At 35.8% G+C, this 23,553-nt stretch overlaps 2 protein-coding genes across 4 annotated transcripts in view; one reads left to right on the top strand and one right to left on the bottom strand.

The window, feature by feature from the left end:
* The window catches only part of LOC132707161 (adenylate cyclase type 2-like), a 59,092-nt gene extending 50,778 nt beyond the window's left edge, over positions 1 to 8,314 (top strand). For all 3 annotated transcript variants that reach the window (XM_060678883.1, XM_060678884.1, XM_060678885.1), the window contains 6 exons: positions 482 to 544; positions 599 to 742; positions 800 to 1,019; positions 3,243 to 3,415; positions 3,904 to 4,120; positions 7,232 to 8,314. In XM_060678883.1, the coding sequence (XP_060534866.1) occupies positions 482 to 544; positions 599 to 742; positions 800 to 1,019; positions 3,243 to 3,415; positions 3,904 to 4,120; positions 7,232 to 7,521 (1,107 nt within the window). In that variant the 3' untranslated portion in view covers positions 7,522 to 8,314. The remainder of the gene's footprint in view (positions 1 to 481; positions 545 to 598; positions 743 to 799; positions 1,020 to 3,242; positions 3,416 to 3,903; positions 4,121 to 7,231) is intronic.
* A 10,945-nt stretch (positions 8,315 to 19,259) lies between these two features.
* LOC132706943 (histone-lysine N-methyltransferase SETMAR-like) lies at positions 19,260 to 22,586 on the bottom strand. The gene is made up of 3 exons (XM_060678541.1): positions 22,571 to 22,586; positions 19,621 to 20,145; positions 19,260 to 19,570 (listed from the first exon to the last, which is right to left on the bottom strand). The coding sequence occupies exons 1-3, from the start codon at positions 22,584 to 22,586 to the stop codon at positions 19,260 to 19,262; spliced, it is 852 nt and encodes a 283-aa protein (XP_060534524.1).
* Between the last annotated feature and the right edge of the window lie 967 nt (positions 22,587 to 23,553).

Genomic DNA, 23,553 nt, shown 5'->3' with positions numbered 1-23,553 from the left:
TTTTTTTCTCTTTCCCCGGCTTAGAGAGAACAATATATTAATCTTTAGTTGCCACTTTTTGCCAAAATGTTCACATTTTATTGTTATATCGTTTATAATTCAAATAAATTGAAATTAAATAGAAACGATATTAAACAAACAAAACCTATTTTTTCAATATAATTGCATAGTTGATCGATTAGTATGGATCAAGAACGTTTTTCTTTTGAATCAATTAACGATACAAAAGTTCGGATATGGTTCGAATTTACTTCGGCTCATTGTGCAATTACATAAATGCAACGTTTTTATGAAAATCAAAGAAGTTAAAATCAATAATTGAAAACTTATCTAAAAAAGTCTCAAAGAAATTGAAACCTTTCTCGGCATTCTTTGGTATTGGCTTCAGAGGTGTATGATATAGCCATATATATAGATATATGGGTATAAACAATTCACAATTAATCCCTTCAAATTTACGCTTACAAATTGTCTGTTTCAGTTTCAATGCGAATACGAATACAACGATGACCGGATAATGAACTCGCATTGCACTATACCGTGGGTATGAAACGTCGTCCTCGTGCTTAGAAGTTCGTAACACCTTTTGTCATTTCAGCACATGACGGAAACCTGCGCCCTCGCGCTCATCATGACGTTCATGTTTTTGAAGATATTTATTTGGATCAAGCTGCTTTACGCGTTGATCGTGACGTGCTTGTACAGCTATTGCGTCGTGAGCTACATTAGCTCTTTCTATAAAGTAGGTTTTCGTTTGAATCGTCTGAAGCTTCGACATATACACCGTTCGTGTTTCCAGGACAGCGAGACGTTCAATCCGCACTTAAAACCCCAGGTCGCTCATATCATGAACGTGGTGTTTCTGACGTTGATCTTGCATTTGATCGACAGACAAACGGATTATATGAACCGATTGGATCACCTATGGACCGGAAAATTATTAGAAGAAAAGCGAAAAGCTGATGAACAACAAGCCGTCAACACGAACATGCTGATCAACATTTTGCCTAGGCACGTCGGTGAGTTCAGTTGTTCAAATTGTTATAGTAAGTTTTGAATAAAATCGAAAGATTTTTAAAATATTTTCAATTATACAGGCTGGGTCGAATTATTTTCAACTTTTACTATGCAAAGTCTGTCTAACTGGACCTACTAACAATTACTGTCGTTTCTTTGTGCTTTGTACAGGGTGCCTACTTGTCTGAAAGAAAACGAAAATCTGACCATCGCTTGCCAAGTTTCTATTTGTGGGCTTTTTGAAAAATTTGCATTTTAGAATAGGATGTTTTTGTTGTAAATTGCTTGATACATTTTTTAAATCACAATTCCTAAGTCTAACTAAATTGTTTCTACGTCTTTTAGGTTTTGAGATATAGCACAAATGTGTTGTTTTTAGAACACGTATTAAAGCATTTTTAAAAACCTACAGGGATTTTTCTAATTTTTTATATATTATATTAATAATATTGGGATAAAATAGTCGAACTAACTGACGTCGATAAAATGGTGGAGTTTTTTAATACTAACTTACTAGAAGTGTTCAGCTTGCATGCTCCTTTAAAAACTGCGAAGATAACAAAACCGCCCGCTCCTTGGCTCACGGAAAACTTAAAAATAATGATATAGTTGAAACATAAAGCACTGTCTAAATATAAGAAACAGAAAACCGAACAAACCTGGATTGAATACAAGGAGTTGGGAAATCTTGTAAATATGGCTGTTAAGTCGGAGAAAAAGGCTTTTTTACAACACAAGTTTCTTACGGATCCAAAAAACTTCTGGCGTGTACTTAGATATCTTAATGTGTATTCCGGACCTTCAGTAAATACAGATGTCTCAAATATTGCAGATGCTAATGAACTTAATCAATTCTTGTATAATGATACCTGTCAAACAGACTTAAATAATGATTTCATTAACCAGTTCTACAACAATAACCCTTCAAATCCAGAAAAACTCTCATTTTCAAGTGTTAACTCTAATGAAGTAGGAATAATAATACAACAAATTAGAACTCACGCCGTGGGGCCTGATGGGATTGATAGGAAGATCATATTATACGTTATCCCCCAACTTTTGCCGCATATTACGTATATTATTAGTAAGTGCTTGTCTACTAACAAATTCCCTAAACCCTGGAAATACGTTAACGTCATTCCTGTCCCTAAACCATCTCAACCGCTTCATGTTTCTCAATACCGACCTATTAGTATTCTCCCTACTTTATCTAAAGTGCTAGAAAAAGTTGTTGAGAAGCAGCTTGGAGATTTTACAGCTCGGCACAATATTCTACCCCCAACGCAATCGGGCTTTGGGGCACATTATGGTACAAATATGGCTCTTATAAAAGTTTGTGATGATATAATTCGGGCAAATGATGTAGACCTGAATACCTGCTTAATATTGCTTGATTATAGCAAGGCATTTGACACCTTGGACCACCGCCTGCTCTTTGCTAAATTGAAATATTTTGGTGTGGGGTTTGGTTGCAGTTTTTCAAAAGTTACTTTTCTGATCGGTGTCAATAACAGCTATTCCAATTATGTAAATATTCCCAAAGGTGTACCACAGGGAAGTATTTTAGGTCCGATGCTGTTTTCCGTTTATACCTCCGACTTCTGTAAATTTATTAAACATTGTTTCAGCGCAGTTTCACGTATAATGCTATCAAGGCTTACAAACTCCCTCTTCAACTGAGATCAATCACCTCGCTAACTTCATTCAAACAAAAACTTTAGCAATACATTAGTAAAAACAAACTAGTAACTATCAAATTGTATATACGTATTTCTTTTTTGAATTCACTCTAGCAGTGTCTACCATTTTGAATGAATATCTATATAATTTATTTGCTATATATTATTTTATAAATTGTGTCATACACTGGTTTTAGGGGGTTGCATGAGAGCAACAGTTATATATTTTTGTAAGATCACATCACATCGTGAGCCATGGCAGTGAAAATAATTCAACAGTTCCTTTACCGTAGGTCACCCAAATGGGCACAAAGTTGCAGCAAGTCCTCCATTTACTAAATTAACATATCAAGGGAAATACAAACCAAGAGTTATAATGTTCTTGGATTTTAAATTGGCTCTATTAAATGCAAAATATATAAAATACAAGATGATAGATCAAATCAAATCTTCGGACCACGTTGCCCATAAGTTGTACGATCTCGTTTAATCAGCAGTTTTTTCTGTCTAGCGATCAGATATAAAATATATATATTTTGATTTTAGCGAAAATTTATTACCTGGATGTAAACCGAGAAATGAACGATCTCTATCACGAAAATCACAGCGATGTCGCCGTGATGTTTGCCTCTATTATTTTCGACGACGATTTGCAGGAAGCGGCAGGTGAAAGAGCATTTTTAATCATCATGAACAACCTCATAACAGCAATCGATACGGTAAGAATTTTGAAAAAAATCTCCAAATCGTTTTGCCGTGCTAAGCGAGCAACCGATAAAGTTTCTTTTTTATACATTTTTAGTAAAACAGCGTACCAATTCGGCATTTATATACATATAGCAAAAATTTCGATAATTTACAATAACAATTTTTATCCCTATTGGAGTTTATGAATTAAAATTAATGAAATGGCAGGTACTAAAAATGGAAGTCCTTACCACTGGACTTTTATTCCACCTACTTAGTACATTTTTTTTTTACTTTTGTGAATCCTGATGGTTGTCGCATTTCGTTTTTTTTTTAATTTATCCGCATGTTCAAAATTTACCGACATAAATGAATATATAGTGCTAGAAATAATGAATCTGAATTTGTTTCCTTTTGTGTTTACTATTAGCCAGTGTATATTTTATTAGAATGTTCGTAGATTTTTATTTTGGGTTTCCTGTATATTGAAACTGAATCCTGGATATCGTTTTTGTTTTAGCTAATAAATCGTAAGGAGTTCTCCAAAGTGGAGAAAATCAAAATAGCCAAATGGACGTACATGGCCGCCTGCGGGCTGATACCCGGTGGAAAACCTGCCGATATTGAAACTCATCCTACAAGCGCGACGCTGGAAACTTTACTCAACTTCGCGTCGAACATGTTCAAGAAATTCCAAGAAATCAACGGAGTCATGTATAATTTTCGATTGAGGATAGGTACGTATACTATGATGACGTTTTTGTATTAGTCTATTACAGTTAGATTATGCAGGACAAAATTATGAATATATAATATATACAGGGTGCGTCAATAAGGCGTAACAGTATAAAACAAAGTCACGCTGAGAATACAGGGTGGGTAGTATGGGATTCCAAATGGGAGTCGGTTCATCCCAAAATATACCTGTGCGTCATGCAGATAGAGAATATCCTTTTTAAATACTATGTTCCAATGAGGTATTAATGAAATGAGTAAGTCGGTCAAAATGGCTTATCATTTTAGGTTAGATTTCTTACCAATAAATTCAAACAAGTGCTCCATTAGTCAAAAAAATATTAAAAATTTTTTTTCAAAAACATTCTGCCCTATTTAATTTCATTTTATAAAATTCTCCCAGGGGATGAGGATTTGCCAAGTTTTTCTGTAAGTATTTTAGGTTGTTAATATGTCAAGCATGATCACAAAATTACAATTTTCGAGCGAACTGGTATTATTAATTTCCGATATCAATGTAACATCATCTAATAGATGAGAGTTGGGTCAATGTTGTTGTTATGGATAATGTTTCCTATCATGCTTATAAATTTAGGTATCCATGGATATAAAACCATGAATAAATCATTCATGGAATCGTTCATGTTGGCATTTAAACAGTCTAATGCAGTACAGAGTCTAGTGCGTGCGAAATTCCATTATCCAATTTTGAAACAAGGCTTGATAACATGTGTAGAGACAAGACTGGCAACGCTGTAACTGTTGCTTTTAGAAAACCCACAGCAGTTTAAAAGTGTTAAACAAAATCGTAAATGACTTGGTTGGACTACAACTCCTTGGACTCTTCCGAGTAATCTGGCATTGGCACCTGGAAAGGATATCAAGTATTGTCCAGTCTCAGTTCATTCTTTGGTGTCATCCCAGCGCGTTACGCTGGAATCTATTTCTGGATCCGAGTATCAAAGCACTCAGATGACAGAAGTTAATGAAAGGAGTTCAGTGAACAGTGAAATTTATATTTTCTCTGAAAGCTACCTACAAAAATTTATCAGCCACTCCTAACAAAACAATATTCCAAATGACAATTGCAATATAAAACTTAAATACGTTCCTGCTGTCTATGTTGCAGAAGAAGATTATACTGGCGTTATACACACTGCTCTTGGATTAGGCGAGGAAGATTTTCACCTTTGCCAAAGTCATGATGTTCCAGTTATTTGCCCAATTGATAGCGGTTCATATTTTTAATACCAACGATATAGTAATAAAACAAAGAAAGAAGGAAACTGCGGCGAAATTTGAGACCGGACCTGATTGTTACCCGACACCATTAATGGTGGGCTCTTAAAACTCTCCACACTGTATTCTCAGTAACTTGTATTATACCTTAAAAACCGTAGAAAATGTAAAAGAAACGTTCAAGCAAACATAACTTCATAATTTACGTAGCCCATTATTTATCATTTTAAGAAAGCTTTTGAATGTTTCCGTTACCTGACTCACTCAGTATAATCTAAAACTAATTTTTGCTTATAGATCTATGGAATATTCATATGTAGGTATTGTTTGAATGATTTTCAAAAGCTTCTTGTAAATACGTGTTGTTTGGTAAGTTTATTAATGTTTATAAAATATATCTGTTTTGGTGTAATTTTTGATAAACCGCAACTATTTATATCCAATATACTAACCAAGGCAACCACTAAAAGTGTATAATACCGGTGTCCTTCTCCTAAAATCTACATAGAAATTTTGATTTTGATACTTTGAGCATTTCTTTTATACTTCGACCAGAAAAATAGTGCTTTTACAACCGACCCCGTAATTAAATTTGCCTACTGTTTATTACTCCAAAATCTCAGCCCCTTGTCGAACAGACCCTTTCCCGTAACCATTCCAGGACCGTCCTAGGAATTTATCTACCCACACTAACAAGCGGGATATAAGTATGTTTTCAATATTTTTGTTGAAACATGTACATATAAAAATTGGTACAAAGTAACAATTTATTACGTTCTATTTCATTACATTTCTACATAGTATCATTATTAATATATAAAATATTAAATATAATAATAAAGTATCAGTCACTTAAAAAATCGTCACTATCGCTACTGTCGTCACCTAGTATAATGTGAACCCGCCACTAATCGTTCTCTATAAATATTTTCTTCTTTTATTACTCGTTTTTCATAGTTAGACCAGCCACTAAATGATACAAGAGTAATCTCAAGATTTCATGTCCGTTTTATCCGATTATTTTCAAACTTACCTGTAAGATAAATACAGTACAGGTAAAGTCTGTCCATAGATATAAGAAAGTGACTAACTGATACGAATAAAGGAAAGACCCGAAAAGATACTAAACAATATTTATTTATTTACATATGTATTTATGTTTAAATCTAAAATAAAATTACAAATTATTTTTATGACCTACTTAAATTACTTAAAATTATTCACATAATGTATCAGTATCACTATCGCTATCATCACATATTCTAATTATTATTTGTTCTATATTATTAGCAAACAAGTACAGAAACAATGTTGATATAATAATAACAACATTTGGGAATGACAATAAATAATTATGGATACAAGACAGTAGGTGTTTTTGGAATCATTTGTTATCAATTATTCTTTATTTTTGATTAAATTGTCTATGGTTATAATACTTTATATAAATTATTTCATGAACACTATTTTATTTTCATGTGTTGAGAGTATGAATATCACAATTTTTTGATTGAATGTTAGACTATAGCTTTAAGCGGCTCTAGTATTTTTCAATAAAAAAATTGTGATATTCATACTCTCAACACATGAAAAATATAATAGTGTTCATGAAAGAATTTATATAAAGTATTGTAACCATAGACAATTTAATCAAAAAATAAAGAATAATTGATAACAAATGATTTCAAAAACACCTACTGTCTTGTATCCATAATTATTTATTGTCATTCCCAAATGTTGTTATTATTATATCAACATTGTTTCTGTACTTGTTTTATAAACTATCTCTTTATAAGTTTAATTCGCAAGTATTTAACATATTTTTTATTTGTCGTCCTTAGTCCAGCACTCATTTTACTTATTCTACATTGTAGGCATTTGTCACGGGCCCATCGTCGCAGGCGTCGTGGGGTCGAAAAAACCCCTGTACGATATTTGGGGCGACCCGGTAAACATGGCGTCGAGAATGGACAGTACGGGTGTGCCCGGTAAAATACAAGTGTTGCAAAAAACGGCTGAAATTATCGAAAACTTGGGCTACGAGTGCGAATTCAGGGACAAAATCGCGGTCAAAGGCAAAGAGGGTCTGCTTCCCACGTATTTCGTGAAAATGGACGACAATTTCGATTTGGTTAGGCGCAGACGACCCGATGTGATCGATTAAGGTGACCCCGTGAGAATAGGGGGCCGCGATGGCCATTAGTCGTAATACGTCACTGTGATTGCAAGTACATAAGACTGTGTTGGGCAAACCTATTTATTTTTTATACGATGTATATAGGAAGTAAGTTTCGCCATTTTTCGGGGAATAATAAAATGTAGGTTTACAATGTTTATTTATTTTTGAGACGTCCAGAACAAATTTGTACCAAAAAGAACTATTAAAAGTCTATGGAAATGACAGGTTTCCATGAAACGATCATACGATATAAGAAAGTGTCACTAAAAAAACAAATGCAACCAACAAACAAAACAAAACAAATATTATGGAATACATTTTAAGAAATATCATGAACTTAAAATACACCGGAACATTTGTTAAAGAAACTTCCAATAATACCGTTTACCTATTTAGAGCTTAACTAAATTTTGCTCACATTCTACTCTGTACCTTATATACTGTTTGAGGGGGGCTTTGGCTCTCCTCCGACTCTGTAGACATCTTTAAAATCGCTTCTACAACACACACCCAGCTTCAGACCAGCAGTATAACACCCCCAGAAACATATTTCATAAAACAATAGCGACCCTACAGGGGCGTAAGTTCTGACGGTCACGTGACACGCCACTCAATGAACGCATGCGTGCAAAACGAATGGTCTTAATAAAAGCCTAGTGCAACACCTCCATAAACTTCTTCAGTCGTTATTTGTGTACTAATACTTTTCTCTATCTATCAGCCTCTGTCGTCCAATATTAAACATTGTTCTCCCCTAATTGTATCCATTCTTCGTGCTCCCTTGCTATCTCGGCCTGGCAATTGTTTCATCTACTCACCGCATCTGCGGCCTTCCTCTTTCTCTTTTATTGTGTGATCACTTTGTTCCACCTTTCATTATTATATTTAATGTTGTACGAAAATTTCCCGTTTTAGGTTAAATATTTCTTTCAAAATCCGGTTTTAGTTTTCTCTCTAATATATCTAATCGATCGCTCTTTATGTTATGTTCAGGTATTGTAGGTATTTTTTGCTTTTTAGGATAAAACTCAGCTTTCCAAATGCTACCTAGGCAAGTCTGCATCTCCTTTTGATTTCTGCCGTTTGATTCTCTTTATCCATTTCCATCTGCTGTCCCAGATACATGTAATCTTCGACTTCTTCTATTTTATATTGCGCTATTCTGATTGTAGTCTTCTCTGTGTAATTGTCATGGTTTCGGTTTTATTATAATTTGTTTTGGGTCCTATACTTTTGGTTTGCATATGCATGTATTTTTTTCATTTTCTTTTTGTGTTGTTTCTTTATATCTTCTAGGGGATCTTGTTTTGTGCGATATAATACAGTGTAGTATTTTTAAATTATTTTTAAAATATCATCCTTAGTATTCTCTATTCCTTCTTGGTGTTTAATTTTGTTAATTTCCTTTCTTTCTACTTTGGTTTTCAGACAAACGTCTTTTATCTTCGCTTCTTGGATTTCCCCAGTTACTTCTTTGTGCACTATCCGTTGTAAACCTATTAAGTACCGTTACATCTGTTATTATTCTTTGCTCGCTGGATAAAATGTTGTCAAATTCGTTTTTGGATTTTCTGTTGGGACCTATCCATGTCCACTACTTCTAAAATTTCAGAATTAAATTTCCGCCTCAAATTTTCGTCAATTTTTTGGTTAGCTTGGTGAATTACCCCTTAAATCATTTCAAAAATTTTTTAGAGTCAAATCACACTGTTAATGCTATCAGAAATTATTTTGAACAGTACGCTCCAATGTATTTCAATAAGACATGAATTTACCGAGTTAAATGAGGGGCATAAACACCGTCTCGAATGACTGATTCCCGTATTGATGACAGGTAAAGACCTGAGTCGCGGCTAAGATTGTTAGTTAGTTGCTTACATATTTCTATAGACTCTCGGATTTTTCGTTGGTAGAATTATTGATTACATGCCAGAATTTTAGTTTTGTGATTGTGTTCCGCAACTGCTGATGAGTTTATTTGTCTTAGTCTTAAGGCTCTTTCAGGTTCTTTGAGCCTAGTTGATATTTTTCGTCCGGTCTCTCCAATGTATTCTTTGCCGCATATGCATGGAATGCCGTAAACCCCTGGCATCTCAAATGGAATTTTGTTTTTGACGGATCGAAGATGTTGAGAGATTTTTAGACAAGTGGTAAATCTGGTTTTCTTTAGTTGTTTTGAATATAAGGAAGGACAACAGTGGCAAGTGTGGGATTGTTTTCGGCTTCATTGCTATTGGAAGGTTGTGGTGAAGTGTATTTTGTGATGGAACGCTTAATATCTTTAATTCGGAAATTATTGAAGAGATGACCAGAGATAAGGTGTTTTAATTCTGGGTTCAGTGACTCGGGCTGAGATAGTTTTACGGCTCTGCAAATAAGAGAGTTGATAACCGATGATTTGTGGGTCGGATGGTGATCTGACAGGTATCGGTCTGTGTGTGTAGGATTTCTGTAAACATAATGACCCAATTTTAGGTCTGATTTTCCATTGATAAGAATATCTAAGAATGGGAGGTCGTTATTAACGTATTAAAACGTATGTTAGGGTGTATAGAGTTTAAATGTCTAAGAATGGAACTTTAGTAAAAAGGGATTCTACGTCGAAACTAACTAGAATATCTTCAATGAATTAAAGGAGGAAAGGACTTAAGTACGAAACTATCAGTTTTCCCTGTAAGGAGTTTTAATAAGGAAGAGAGCTAGAGAATATGTTGGAGAACCAATGGTGCTGACAATAGGTCGAAGGGGTAATCCTGGTTTGTGAATCTTTGGAAGTCCGTAGAGTTATGAGAGGTGATAGATTTTTTGATTGGCGAAACGTTAGCTAGTTCTACTTAACAAAAACCTACTCAGGAGGAATCAAGAAGTTTTATAAAAAGTAAAGTTTTAGTCCATTAAATGTGTTTAAAAAGTTTAGCAACACTGCCGCGTTAGCTTTAACTATAGACGTGCTGTAAACATATTATGTATTGTAATTCAGTCAAATAAAAATCTGACATGTAGGTGTATTCAAAAATCTTGACCAAATACACTGCTCGATCGGTCCGCAAGGGCTTAGTTTGTTAACATCCAGTATATAAGAAACGAACTCTTTTTGGACCGATGGTAAATGTGCAAAAGTTTCCAAAATTTCACATGACTTTTAATAAGTTTTCGCGATTTATCAAGCATTTTAAAGGAAAATTAATATATGCACGTGTGCGTTTTTGAAAACTTTGCGCATTCACCCTTGCGAAGGAAAATACAACTTCTCTGCATTTTGTAAATATAAACTTGTTTGTTATTAATATCAGTTTTATAAACTCCATTTTAGCTACCACTTTGATTTAGCACTAGCGGAGCGAGTGTTTAATAAACGAGAATGAAAGAGTTTATCAAACTTTTTTTTTCTTCGACCTTTATTGGCTGAGGTGGATGTAGACTGGGTGTTGTACCAATGGGTTATTAGACAGGTAGAAAATTTAAAGTACCACCTGCGGAGTTCCTCAAGGTACCCATTTACGGTATAGCAAATTTTGTCTGTATGCTGATGATTTAAAAATTTTCATGGACCTACTGTGAACATGTAATTGGGTCTCTCTTATAAAGGAAATCTTAACTTAATAGCCCGAGACTTAAACGACGTAAGAATGTATTATGAACTTATCGATTGCATAAAGTTTTAAATAGCCGTGTGGACTTTATTTTATGTAGCACCTCGACAATTTAGAACCATGCATTTATTTATTATTACCTTTAGAAACACCAATAACCCTAACAATTCTCTTTTGCTAGGTATACTGGGAGTAGCAAACTTTCACTGCTTAGACCTGGACTTTGCAATTTCAATTGATTCGTTAAAAAGGACATTCATTCTTCCACTTTTAGATCGACACTCGTTATCTAATTCGTAATCTCTTTTTGACTTTACTTATTTAAAATATACTACAAAATAAATTAATAGAAAAATTCTACATTATTTTTATCAATAAATAAATAGCTTCAAATTTTTAAAAAATGAGAAAAAAACTTTTTCTTTGCCTTCTTTCTTTAAGTTTAAAATATTATTTTTATTGTTTGCTTTTTTATGCTGGAGTCAATTCAGCGCTTATGTTTATGTTTTGCTCTTCTCTTTTCGTGTTGTTGTTAACTATGCTATGCATATTATTATGCACTTCTGTTGTTATGCTTTGTCATCCCTCAGACGTGAAAAAGATGCATATTTAAAATTTGTTAACTCTAAAGATATTGCTACGATCTGAAAGCGTTTAACCAGCACCAAATTTGCAAGATCAGCAAATTATTAACAAATATTTCTTATCTACTCTTCTCAATACCAGCGCCGACACAGGGTTGATTGAATTTTATTAATCCAATAGGATGACTAATTATGTTTTTGATTTTGTGGTATAATCTCAAGAAGTCATTGGCAGAATCATAAAACAGATTCCATCAACTGCTGCCGGATGTGATAATGTTGCTTTTCTTATGATTAGACTGTGTCTCCAGGTCATACTGAATCACATTACTCATATCATAAATGGTTGTTTAGAGGCTGGGTACGTTCCATCCATATAGAAAACAGCCATACTTTTCCCAATTCCGAAAGCTGTTTCTCCATCCAACGTCAATGATCTTAGACTAATCAGCCTATTACCTGTGCTCAGTAAGGTGGTTTATCAGGAAGTACTTTCGTATACCTACAACTAATCATAATATAATTCCATCAAACCAGTCAGGTTTTCGTCCAAAACATAGCACGCTTGCTGCTTTAATGCAAATCAATGATCTAATAATAAAAAAAATAGTCTTACTTAACTTTTCAAAGGCGTTCTATTGGGTGGAACATGAGTTATTGCGTGCTAAACTAAAGCGTTTAGGTTTCACGGATCGATCTGTATCCTTTTTCCACTCGTATTTAAATAATAGGCAGCAGTTCGTTAGGACTAATATCGGTATATCAGATTTTGGTAACGTTTCTACGGAAATTCCACAGGGTTGAATTCTTGAGCCTCTGTTGTATCTCTTGTACACATTTGATATGTCTAAGAAGTCAGATTTTCTCAAATTCATTCATATGCTGTCGAGACCCAGCTATTACACACATTTAACTCAGTTAAGTATGATAACGTCGAAGCTAAAACACAATCTTAAGCTAAATTCTAAAAAAAACACAAATTATGCAATTTGCTCTCCCTAGAAGCTATAATTTTTTGCGTGATCATATTAAAATTCAATTGGAAAATGAAGATCCTAAATTTACAAGTGAAGCAAAAAACTTAGGAGCAATAATGGTCAATTGAGATATAGGGGCCATAATTTATGTAACAAGACATATATATCCCTCAAAACGCTATATGCAACATATATTGAATTTTATAGTGAGAAAAAAACTCTCTGAGGCATGTACCCTTTCTAAAGTTATACACTGTCGGCCATTATACTATCAATTCTTAACCGTTGCTGATAAATCCAGACTACAAAAAATCCACAACAGAAATTGCTCGTTTTTGATTCCCTAGCATCTCTAGCTCTAGCTATCTCATGCATGTACATGCTGGGTTAGATATTCTTGCTGTTGATTGCGCACCCTAAAATCTTGTTTTCCATTTGCCCATCATGTGTTGGAGTAGTTTGGCTGTAGCGGGATCAATCTTATAAATGTCACGAACACTTGTCAGCCAGCTATGCAGCACCTAGTCGAACGCTTTTTTGTAATCTACCAGGTTTCTCCGCTTGGTTCTAGCTTGTTTTGTAATTACCGCATCAGTGATAAGCAGTTCTTTTGTGCCTTGTGTCCTTTTCTTACAACCAAGGTGTTCTGTTGCTAGGATTTCATTCTGGGCGATAGTTTTTAGGGTTGTCCCGATCTCCACTTTTTTTATCTTTATCTTCCATAAGAAACTCAGGCATCAGTTCTGGACTCTCGAGTATTAACTGGGAGTGGTAGGCTATTGCCTCGTGCGGTGCTGTAAATTTCTTCCACCAGTAGTTTTGAATTTTCTCTTGTCCGGGCGATTTTCAATTTGGTGAGTGTTCCACAGCTCTGAGTATTTCTGCTCTAGTGATTTGCAGTTTTGGCATTACTGGTTTTCTTTCTTTCTTTAATATTAGCTTCTTTCGCAATGTTTTTAATTTTCTTTTGTGTTCTGTGGAACTCGAAATATATGATTGTAGCTTTCCTATAGTTTTTCATATGTTGTTTATCTTCTTTTCGATTCTTTCTTTCCAGGATGGGTTGATTTTTTTATTATTAATGTTTTTTGTTTCTTTTTTTGGTTTCCCGATCAGGGAGACGACAGCATCCATAGCGCAGTAGGCCAGTTCATGGATTTTTTCCAGGGAGTCACACTGCTGTACCAGGTCCCGAAGAGCTGTGTTCGTGGTAGCAATGGTCTTTCTAGATTCAGGTGAGTATTTTAATTTTGGTATTTTAGGTCGTGCGGTTGGTTCCATACCATCGTATTTGAGAAGAGATGCGCTTAGCGCGCTTTTCAGTTTTTCCATCCGCTCTATATTATCATTCCCTTCATTGTGCTCAATGCGGCTTCAGTTTCTATTTTGAGCGCATCAAGCTCGGCGTCAGAAATTGCTTTGCGTCTCAGGATAGATCTTGCTTGATCAGAAAGTCGCTGGGCTTCGAACTGTAGGTTCGGGAATTTCGTTCTTGTAGGCGGTTTCTGTGTCCTCTCTTGTGAAGCCTCTCTGATGGGATGTTGTTTGCAACATCTAAATCATTGTCGGCTGATGTGGGATTTCCATGGAATGCCTGCCTTGCGGTCTCTATACGGGGAGCAACGCCACATTGCTTCCTTGGCACCCCTATCTGGCTGATACGGGGGACGGTTCCGAGAAGAGGTAACAGCAGTCACTGCGTCTCCGCCCTGGTTTCTTCTTCTCGTTTCAGGAGCAATAGTTTAGTCTGCCCGGGCTGCTAACCCACTATTGGCATTGGGTTTTCCCTCTTTTGGTTAAAGAGAGGCAGGGAACTACCTCAGGTCTTTGATGGAGTGTGACCTTTTGTGTAGAATGCTAGGTTAGGTGATGTATAGGAATATGGATTATGGGTGGGGATAGGTTTAAGGTTTGGTAGACAGGATATGGCTAGGTATGGACAGCGGGCAGCTGGTCGATGCTGACTGTACTGTCTACGCATTACAGTAGCTTGATGTCGCATGGACAGCACCAAGGCCAGGCATTATTCTTATTATTATTAGCAGGACACTGTGTTCAAAGAGCAAATAAATAAATCAGTTTTTGAGTACATTTTTGCAAAATCATACGAATCATTGAGTCACGCGGAAAATATATAATCACTCCAAATTCAGTGGCTAATCAGTGTCTCGTAACCAAGGGTAACACCCTCGACCACGGAATTTTAGAGTAGATATTACTTTTTTAACTTTTTGTTTTTGGTTTTATTCCTCCGCATGATTTAGAAACAGACTTCATTAGATAGGTAAATAGTCATTCATTAAAAATTAAACTAAAAACTTGTATTTTTTCTATGATTCAAATATTGTGCGCATTTTCTCACTTCAACAACAATATAGATACGTCTATTTACTCTGCGAAGTTACTGTTTCGTGCTCTTAAAATTTCATCGTTTTAATGCACCAATTATCACCAGGAACATAATTTACACCACTCGACTCGTTTAGAGTTAAGGAGTTTACACTGTTGCCTAAAAACCCGAGTTTATTTCGGTATTCCCTTCACTTAACGCGGTCATATTTATAAAACCTCCCGAAATACGTTTGCGAGGAAGTCCGCCGGAATAATGAAAAATTGATTTAATCGGAATTTTGTCGGGTTTTCGAATACTTTTCGGGTTCGAGATTTATTTGACACGGGTAATGGGAATCTATAAATAAAGCGGAGCGGGACGAAGGGACGAGAAGTACCGTGAGCGTGCAACACAAAAAGGCTTTTCATTGACCGGGTTATATGAGGTGTCGAAGACATCACTTAAAAACGCCGTTGAAATGTCGAGACACTGACCATTTTATACCGATCCCGTTTCGTAACGGATCGAAGCCTGAGCATCAGTTTGTTTTTCAGGTCGCTCTAGTAGAATAAGACCTTTAAAGCACCACCTTTTTTTTCGCTTTTAAATTTGGATGCCTCTGCCATTGATCTTTGAAAAGAAATTGAAATTACCTTTCCACAAATATAGCGTACTTGATATTTTGCTCGAATTTTCTGTTATTTATTTATTTATTATTATAACAAGGCACTCTAACATGACGAACAAAGGTACACTAACACTAAGTGCATTTATCTTAATTAAAAAGAGCAAAACTATTTCTCATCCCAAAAAAAAGGAAAACAACAAAGAATGTAGAAATGACTTTAATTTAGTTCGAGCGAAACACTCTTATCGGTTCATTCCTAAATCATTTGAGCGACAAAGCAAAAAGAACTATTTGCAAGAAGTTATAATTTCTTTGCAAAAGAGATATTGGCGAGTTGCTTCCTAAATTTGTACTCTATTTCGGCACATAGAATAAAGCAGGCGTTCTTGTCATTAGTACCCTAACATTTGCATATTGGGCATAACAGATAATTTCGACATATGATAGAAGGCAAGGCTTGCCATTGGATTGTGGTTATATCTAAAGTTCATGTTAGGTACGTACTCCCTTAGCCAATTACATATTCCCAGAAATGATTGTCATTGTTTCTTCGTCTTAGGTTTAGAGTAATTTACAACTGCAACCACGTGTTTGTTTTGGGGTCTATTGGTTCCCTTGTAAATATGGTAATTTTACATTTCGATGCTGATGCTCAAACGTTCCAGGACCAAACATATATGTCGGATGTGTTCACAAAATCACCGCCAAAGCCAGCGAGGACCTCGGTAACCATAAGTCTCTGAAATGTTTCCGGAGTTCCTTCTAATCCAAAAGGAATCAGGTTTAAGTGGTATAGATGACCATCCGGAGTACCGGCTGTGAATTTCTTTGAATCTGCAGAAAGCGGTACTTCCCAATATCCACTTTTCAAGTCAAAGATGGTAAAAATGCTTGTGTGCTTTCAATGTAGACGGCTCATCAAGTGTGACCGAATTTAGAGTCCTATAATCTACACAGAAACGACAGTTCCAATCACCTTTGTCAACAAGAACAATGAGCGAAGAAAAAGCTGAGTCACTAGGTTCGATAACATGATTTTGAAGCTTATATAGAATAGTCTTTTGACTGGGTGGAACTGCATAAGGACGCTGCGGAATTATTTTTGTTCTTTATGTCGGATGCAATGTTGAGTAGGAGTCGTGGTATAATACCATTATGCTGTTTAAGAAATTGAGCCCCGAGAATAATCTCTTCGTTTAATTCGGAGGTGAGTTGAAAAGTGGAGCTAAACTCCAGGTTGACAATGGTAAAATCTATTTTAATTGTCCATATTATGTAAGGAGACTGTTGGAGATAAAATAGAGGTACGAATATTTGGGTAGCAATCTTTGCCAGTTCCTCTGTAATTGTATATTGGAAGGGATTGCGTGAACAGCCCTAGCTTCTGTTTTCAAGAGTTTGTCGAAGTCTTTATTTTTTCTAAAATGGCTGGCACCAGCCGCTGAACAGCGCAAGTTTCTTGGAAATGAAAACATCAATAGGTTCGTTCATTGTCCTTCTGCATCTCTCCGTATAATTTGGAGGTTCCCTGAGCTATAGCACTTGTAGAATTAAATTTTTTGTTTGTTGAAGGTTCTTTCCAATTCAGTGCTGCGAAGACGAGTATAGCAAAATTGACCTTATCGTAGTTTTCTAGAATATCATAACGCGAAAAATACTGCTCCAACTGTTTCAAAAATAAACCAGGATCTTCATAATCATAACCGTAAAACAGACATGGTAACGCAGAATATTTGTGTTTATTTGTGGAGTCCTTTATTTTATCCAAGGCATAAAAATGCAGAAGACATGCCTTTAATAACTTCTTCTGTGATGGTTGACATAGTTGTATTGTATTCATAAGTCCTATACGGTAAAAATGGGTGCGATGTTGAAACGGAACTCGTGGTTTTATTCTGCAAATCCTCCTCAATTAGTTTGGTTTTAGTGACGAAATCTTTCATATCTGCTTGGAAATTATCCATTCGTTAACAATCCACTATTATTTTATTGAGGTACGACACAGAATTCCACGAACTCTCGCGGCTTGTAGAAATAGTTAGCAGGGTGATTTTAGTTGGGCGCTATAAATGCCGATTGCTCATGGTATATATAACGAGAACTGCTAATCATCCATTTTCCACCTTTTTCGGTTGCCGATTCCCTCTCAAAAACCCACATGGAGAATCCCAAAAAACCCAAAAACCCAACCAAACTCCTAAAGTCATATCACAAAAATCCCTAGTTGCTTGCCCTCTGGGGTTACACCGTAAGTTTAACAAAAATAATGCATTAAAGGTTTATACGTGCGCTAGATGGCGCTATTCAAAAATTATTAAAACTGATACTACAATAGGCGTTATAGAGTACGACCAGCGACTGGGGACTTTTAAAATCTTTGCTAACCCTTGTAATAAATGTAAAAAAGAGTTTCTGTAAACCTTTTTTACATAGTTAGTTCAAGATCCCTGATATGCTTTACTACATTAATTCTCATTCCACTGAATTTATAATCAAAAACTATGTCATTTTTTAATTTACTGAACTGAAGATAGTAACATTTGTCAAACAATCGCTTTCCTAACCAGTAATCGTATCTATCAAGGTCCTCCTGAAACTTGCGATAGTTGTCGATGTTCCTGACAGGAGTATCATCAGCATATGAAATAATTTTTGCAAAACGAAAACATTTACCCGCGTCCGCTATGAACAAAGAAAACAGAATAGTCCGCAAGTACGATCTCTGAGGTATGCCAGACGCCATATGAATAGATTTAGGTCCATTTAACTCAACAAACTGAGTCTTAGAACTAATGTATGATTGAAGAGTTTTGTAAAGAGAACCGTGCACACCTCAGTTTTTTTTTTTTTTAATTTTTATTTTTAATCGAATGCCTTGGAAAAATCGGCGTACAAAGTCTCCATTTGCATTCTATTATCCAACGCTTCAGACACATCCTGAACATACAGTGAGAGATACAGCTAAGCTTAAAAAATAACTCCTCTGTTATAATTGTCTCGAGCATTTTGACTGAAATTGTTATGGGTCGATAGTTTACGATATCAATCTTACTACCACTCTTATGAACAGGGAGCATTTTGGCACATTTCCAAATAGTTGGGACGTGACCTGATAAACTTTTATTAAGGAAGAAAAATAACGGTAGCAACAGAGATTCCGTAGAATAAGTTTTGAACTTTGAACAAGTACGTTTTGTACATTTAGTACCACCAGCGGTTAAACTCTGATTTCGATTGTTGTAGTTGAACCTTTGAAATCAATTTCAAAGGGTAAAGTGTACTGGGTTACATTTTTCTGGGAACCATTCGCATCATGGCACTTTTCTGATACTGTGTGGCATGTATGGTTTTTAAGTTCACCTCACTAGTCTTGTTGGTGTGTCTAACTTTGATGTTGTCGTTGTAATAGTATATTATACAAGAAGTGTGGAGTTTATTTGGCACGAGCAGTGCACAGCGGACTCATTGCTTCATAATCGAGTGACTTGAATACGAGGTCTGTCAATTATATTCCCGGAAAAGTGCCCGGACGGTCCGGAATATACATAAATTCTTAAAATTAAGTTATAATCCTTCGCAGTAGTCTCCCTCTAGCTCGATGCACCGGCGTCACCGTTGGATCCACCATTGGAAGCACCCCCTGAAGCCCCCTGAAGATAGGTCCCTCAGCACCCGTGTCGTGACACGTTGCACCTCCTCGACGCCGTCGTATCGGTTGCCCTTGAGGTAGGACTTCAATTGTGGAAAGAGATGAAAGTCGCAGGGGGCCAGGTCCGGGCTGTAGGGGGGGTGCGGAAGCGTTGGAATGCCGTTTTTGGCAAAAAATCGCGAACTGCGAATGAGGAGTGGGCTGGAGCGTTGTCGTGATGCAGCACCCATCCACGTTCGGCCAATTCCGGCCGTGCACGAAACACACGGGCCTTCAGACGTTTCAAAACTTCAATGTAGAACTTCCCATTGACTGTCTGACCTGCTGGAACGTATTCGTGGTGGACAACTCCATTAATATCGAACAATGCGATGAGCAAAGATTTCACTTTTGATTTCGACATTCTGGCTTTTGTGGGGCGCTTCCCCCCCTTTTCCACCCACTGCATGCTCAGTCGTTTGGTCTCAGGGTCATACTGGAACACCCAAGACTCGTCTCCGGTAATAACAATAATCCAGTCTTCTCCTTCCTCCTCAATTCGAGAAATAATGTCTTCACAGATGGATAAACGAAGCTCTTTCTGCTCAACTGTGAGCACTTTGGGAACCATTTTCGCGCACAACTTGCGCATCCCTAAATCCTCGTGTAGCATCTGTCGAATGATTTCCTTGTTGATACCCAACTCGTCTTCCAAAATTCTGAGGCTTACCCGACGGTCTCCGAGCACACGCACGCGCAGGCGATCGACGTTTTGTGCCGTTCGAGAGGTGGAGGGAGCTCCCTCACGTGAATCGTCCTCCACCGACTCCCTGCCTTCCCTGAACCGCTTAGCCCACTCGTAGACAGCTGTTTTTTCAGGCAATCATCCTTCTACACGTCGGTTAACTGTTTCATAATTTCCGCGGAACTTACACCACGTTTGACCAAAAATTTGATCACTACTCTTTGTTCAGTTTTTTTAGCACACATTTTCGCGACAAGGGGTCCAAACACGCCAATGATCAAAGTACTGTAACACACGAACTGAACAACCGATCGAGACGAAACTTGCACAGACTGACGCAGAAATGAATCCTATTTCGAATGACACAACGCGAACGCCGTAGCATAACGAGAGTAGCAGTGTTGCCACTTTTCCGGGAATCTAATTGACAGACCTCGTATTTACCAAACGTGTTGCATACTATACTTTTACTATGATCGTTAGTTTTTGAGTACATTTGTACATTTGTACCCAAAAACTAACGGTCGTAGAAAAAGTATAGTACGCAACAAGTATGGAAAACGGCATTTGAGTCAGGAGTAATATACTATTAACTACTATTTATAATATACTATTCACATGCTATTAATATACTAATAACAGTTCCAAAAAGCACGATTTGGTCTAGCTCATAAGGAATTCATATATAACTTTTTTAAGAGGTTGTTCTCTTTTAGGATATTGTTCATAATACAGTAATAATAAGTATAATACTCCATTTATTTGTCAACTAACAAAAATTACCTATATTGTGGTCACACCATACAGATAAGCTTTATAAAGCTTTATCCAGTCTGATATTTTTAATAAATTTCGACACCCTTAAGACGTGTTATTTTCGACTGTTTCATTTCAAAAATTCTTATGCCGTTTCATTGTGGGGGCAGAGAGAGCAGGTGTGTGGGTTTTTTGAGCCACAGGATTATGCCTTTACATTGCATCTTCGTTTATTTTGCCTTAATTGAAATGCATTGTAAAAAGATACACTCACCATCCACAAGTAAAAATCACGCTTATAATTTTAGGAATGATTTATTTAATCATCATCCCGCTGCACAGGATGTCGGAGTCTGTTTCTATACACTGTGCAATAGACTGCCGAACTCTATTAAAATCCTCTCTACCAAAAAATTTCAAAACGCAATGAAAGAATATCTGCTTGCTTGCTTCTATTCGGTTCAGAAATATCTTCAGAGTAATTTTGTAAATTATAAACCGTAGTCATTTCTCAAAATTCTTTATTATTCATTATTCCCAATGACAAAGTGCTGTCTGCAAAGGTTTGAATCAAGAGTAACTGTGTCGCAGTTGAGTCTCACTCCAATGCAACTAATAAAAGTATCAACAACATAACAAATTCCAGAAAGTCAAGTACATATATTTTTAAAAGCAAAAAACTGTTTTCATTATTTGAGATAATTGTATACAGACTGTTTTATTTACATTAACACGTTTAGGTTTAAGTTAAAGGTTTTCTATTCATTTTGCTGCTACATTCCTCATCACAACCTCACTTGCTCTTAGGTGGGGTTAGGGATTTTAAGTATATAATATACCTTTGTAAGTTGGAACAATATGAGAAATTTTGTATTATCAATTTCAGGAGAAAAAAAAATACTAAAATTCACAGATATAACAAAACAAATACTGTTTTTTTGTGGTTTCATTTTTTTTATCAATATTGTTATTTTATTGCAATAAAAATGTTTCTTAACGTGCCTTAATCTCCAATCGAAGGCCCGCTCTGCAAGACAAAATTGCAAATTGGCACAATTACTTTAGGGAAAATCAAATCCGCATTTTACACGAATTGTCCCAGATTGCGGCTTGATCACAATGCTATTTATAGAATTAATTCCAATTAATAGCAGACTGCAGGACTTCTCCACATTCTTATCGTACGTTATACTCAAAAACCGCAAAACTTAGTCATTTTGGTTAAAAACATCTGTCTAGGAACACGCTGGTTGTAGTACGAAAATTCCGTAACGGATAAAATTCTTGGGATCACGTTTGTTGATTCTATTTTTGGCACCATGCCAATAATAACGATATAATAAACGAATTATTGTTAAATTTTTATGCAACTTTCGTTGTATGGTTGCATCATTGATATGATAATTGGTTGCTTAAAGCCTATGCATAAAATGTACAAATATTTTTATTCATAACTGCTCACAATTGCTTCAATTTTGTAGTATTGAATTGTAAAAATTCACCTTTTGATCCTTATTGTTAAAAATACTTACCAAGAGACAGAAAAATTGATCCTAAGTACAAAATTTACTAGAGTAATGGTATTCAAAAATAACAAAATGTTATCTACCCAGACTGGTTAAAAGCAATTTAAACGGATATTTAGGATTAAGAATAATAGATCAGTGAGGGAATAATTGATTTGTTCTTAGTCCTAATCTAAAAAGCAAAGAAAACAATAAAACGAGACTGCTACACACGGTCCGTGTAGTTTATTAAGGTAATAGGAATTAGAACTCATCTGTTTCTTACACAGCACGTCTAGCATGTGGCTTAATGTTCCGCACTTTGAATACATTAAACTTCATTGGCAGTTCATTAATAATTTTTGTGATCATTTAAAAAAATGCCTTCCTATAAAGCTTAAGTCAATCACAGCGGAGGTGTGAGAATGCCTTTATATATATATAAAGGGGGGGGGGGGATTTAATAATAAGAATCTTCGAGACCAGATAAGGCAGGATGGAGACGTCTTCTAGTTTGCATTTTAAGAAAGCATGTTCGAGAATTTCGTAGCATTTAACATTTAAAAATAATATCACAAAAAATTATTTGTTACTGCATCAGTAAGTAGATAACCTTATTACAAATTTAGCTAAAGCGTAAGATCTGCAAAGTATTAAAAAATATATTAATAATATTAAGTGAATCTCTAATCCCCATTATATGAAATTCGTGATGTCTTGACTAAAAAGTCTTCGCATTCTATCTGCAGTTTAAAGATTGTACTATTCTTTTTATTATTTTGAATATATGCTCTATAACGGTTGATATATTGGTAATTGAAGATTGTGCATGCAAAGAAAAATTTTTTAGCAGTGAAAGCTCTTAAAATTATCACCAATGACGACAAAAAGTTTCCTTGGTGTAATAAAAGGGCTACGTGACATTTTCGATAGTTTCCGAGTGTTGTGAATAATACGCGAGAACTTTGCGGTCACATCCAGCGGTTTTTACACCGTGTCATTATAATTTGTTTTTTTTTCTCTCACTCCTTTGAAACCGGCATAATATTTGGCGAGAAAGTTTACGGAAATTCTCGTCTATGCGGTCAAAAAAAAATGCGCAGAGGCTTCCTCGTCATTGTTTTATAATGAGTTTATTAGCGTTCTTTAGATGGTGATTCATGTTGAGTATCATCCCGATGAGATTGATCGATAGTTGATTATGAGTTTGGATAAAGACTTATTAAACTAAAAGTTCTTGAAAGCATATTCAATTGTCCAGTAAGAGCA

Source organism: Cylas formicarius, unplaced genomic scaffold (genome assembly GCF_029955315.1).
Source record: "Cylas formicarius isolate icCylForm1 unplaced genomic scaffold, icCylForm1.1 PGA_scaffold_9__14_contigs__length_23061073, whole genome shotgun sequence".
In the NCBI taxonomy this organism is placed as follows: domain Eukaryota; kingdom Metazoa; phylum Arthropoda; class Insecta; order Coleoptera; family Brentidae; genus Cylas; species Cylas formicarius.
Note: the sequence above shows the minus strand (reverse complement) of the source record. Positions and strands in the feature narration are given on the sequence as shown.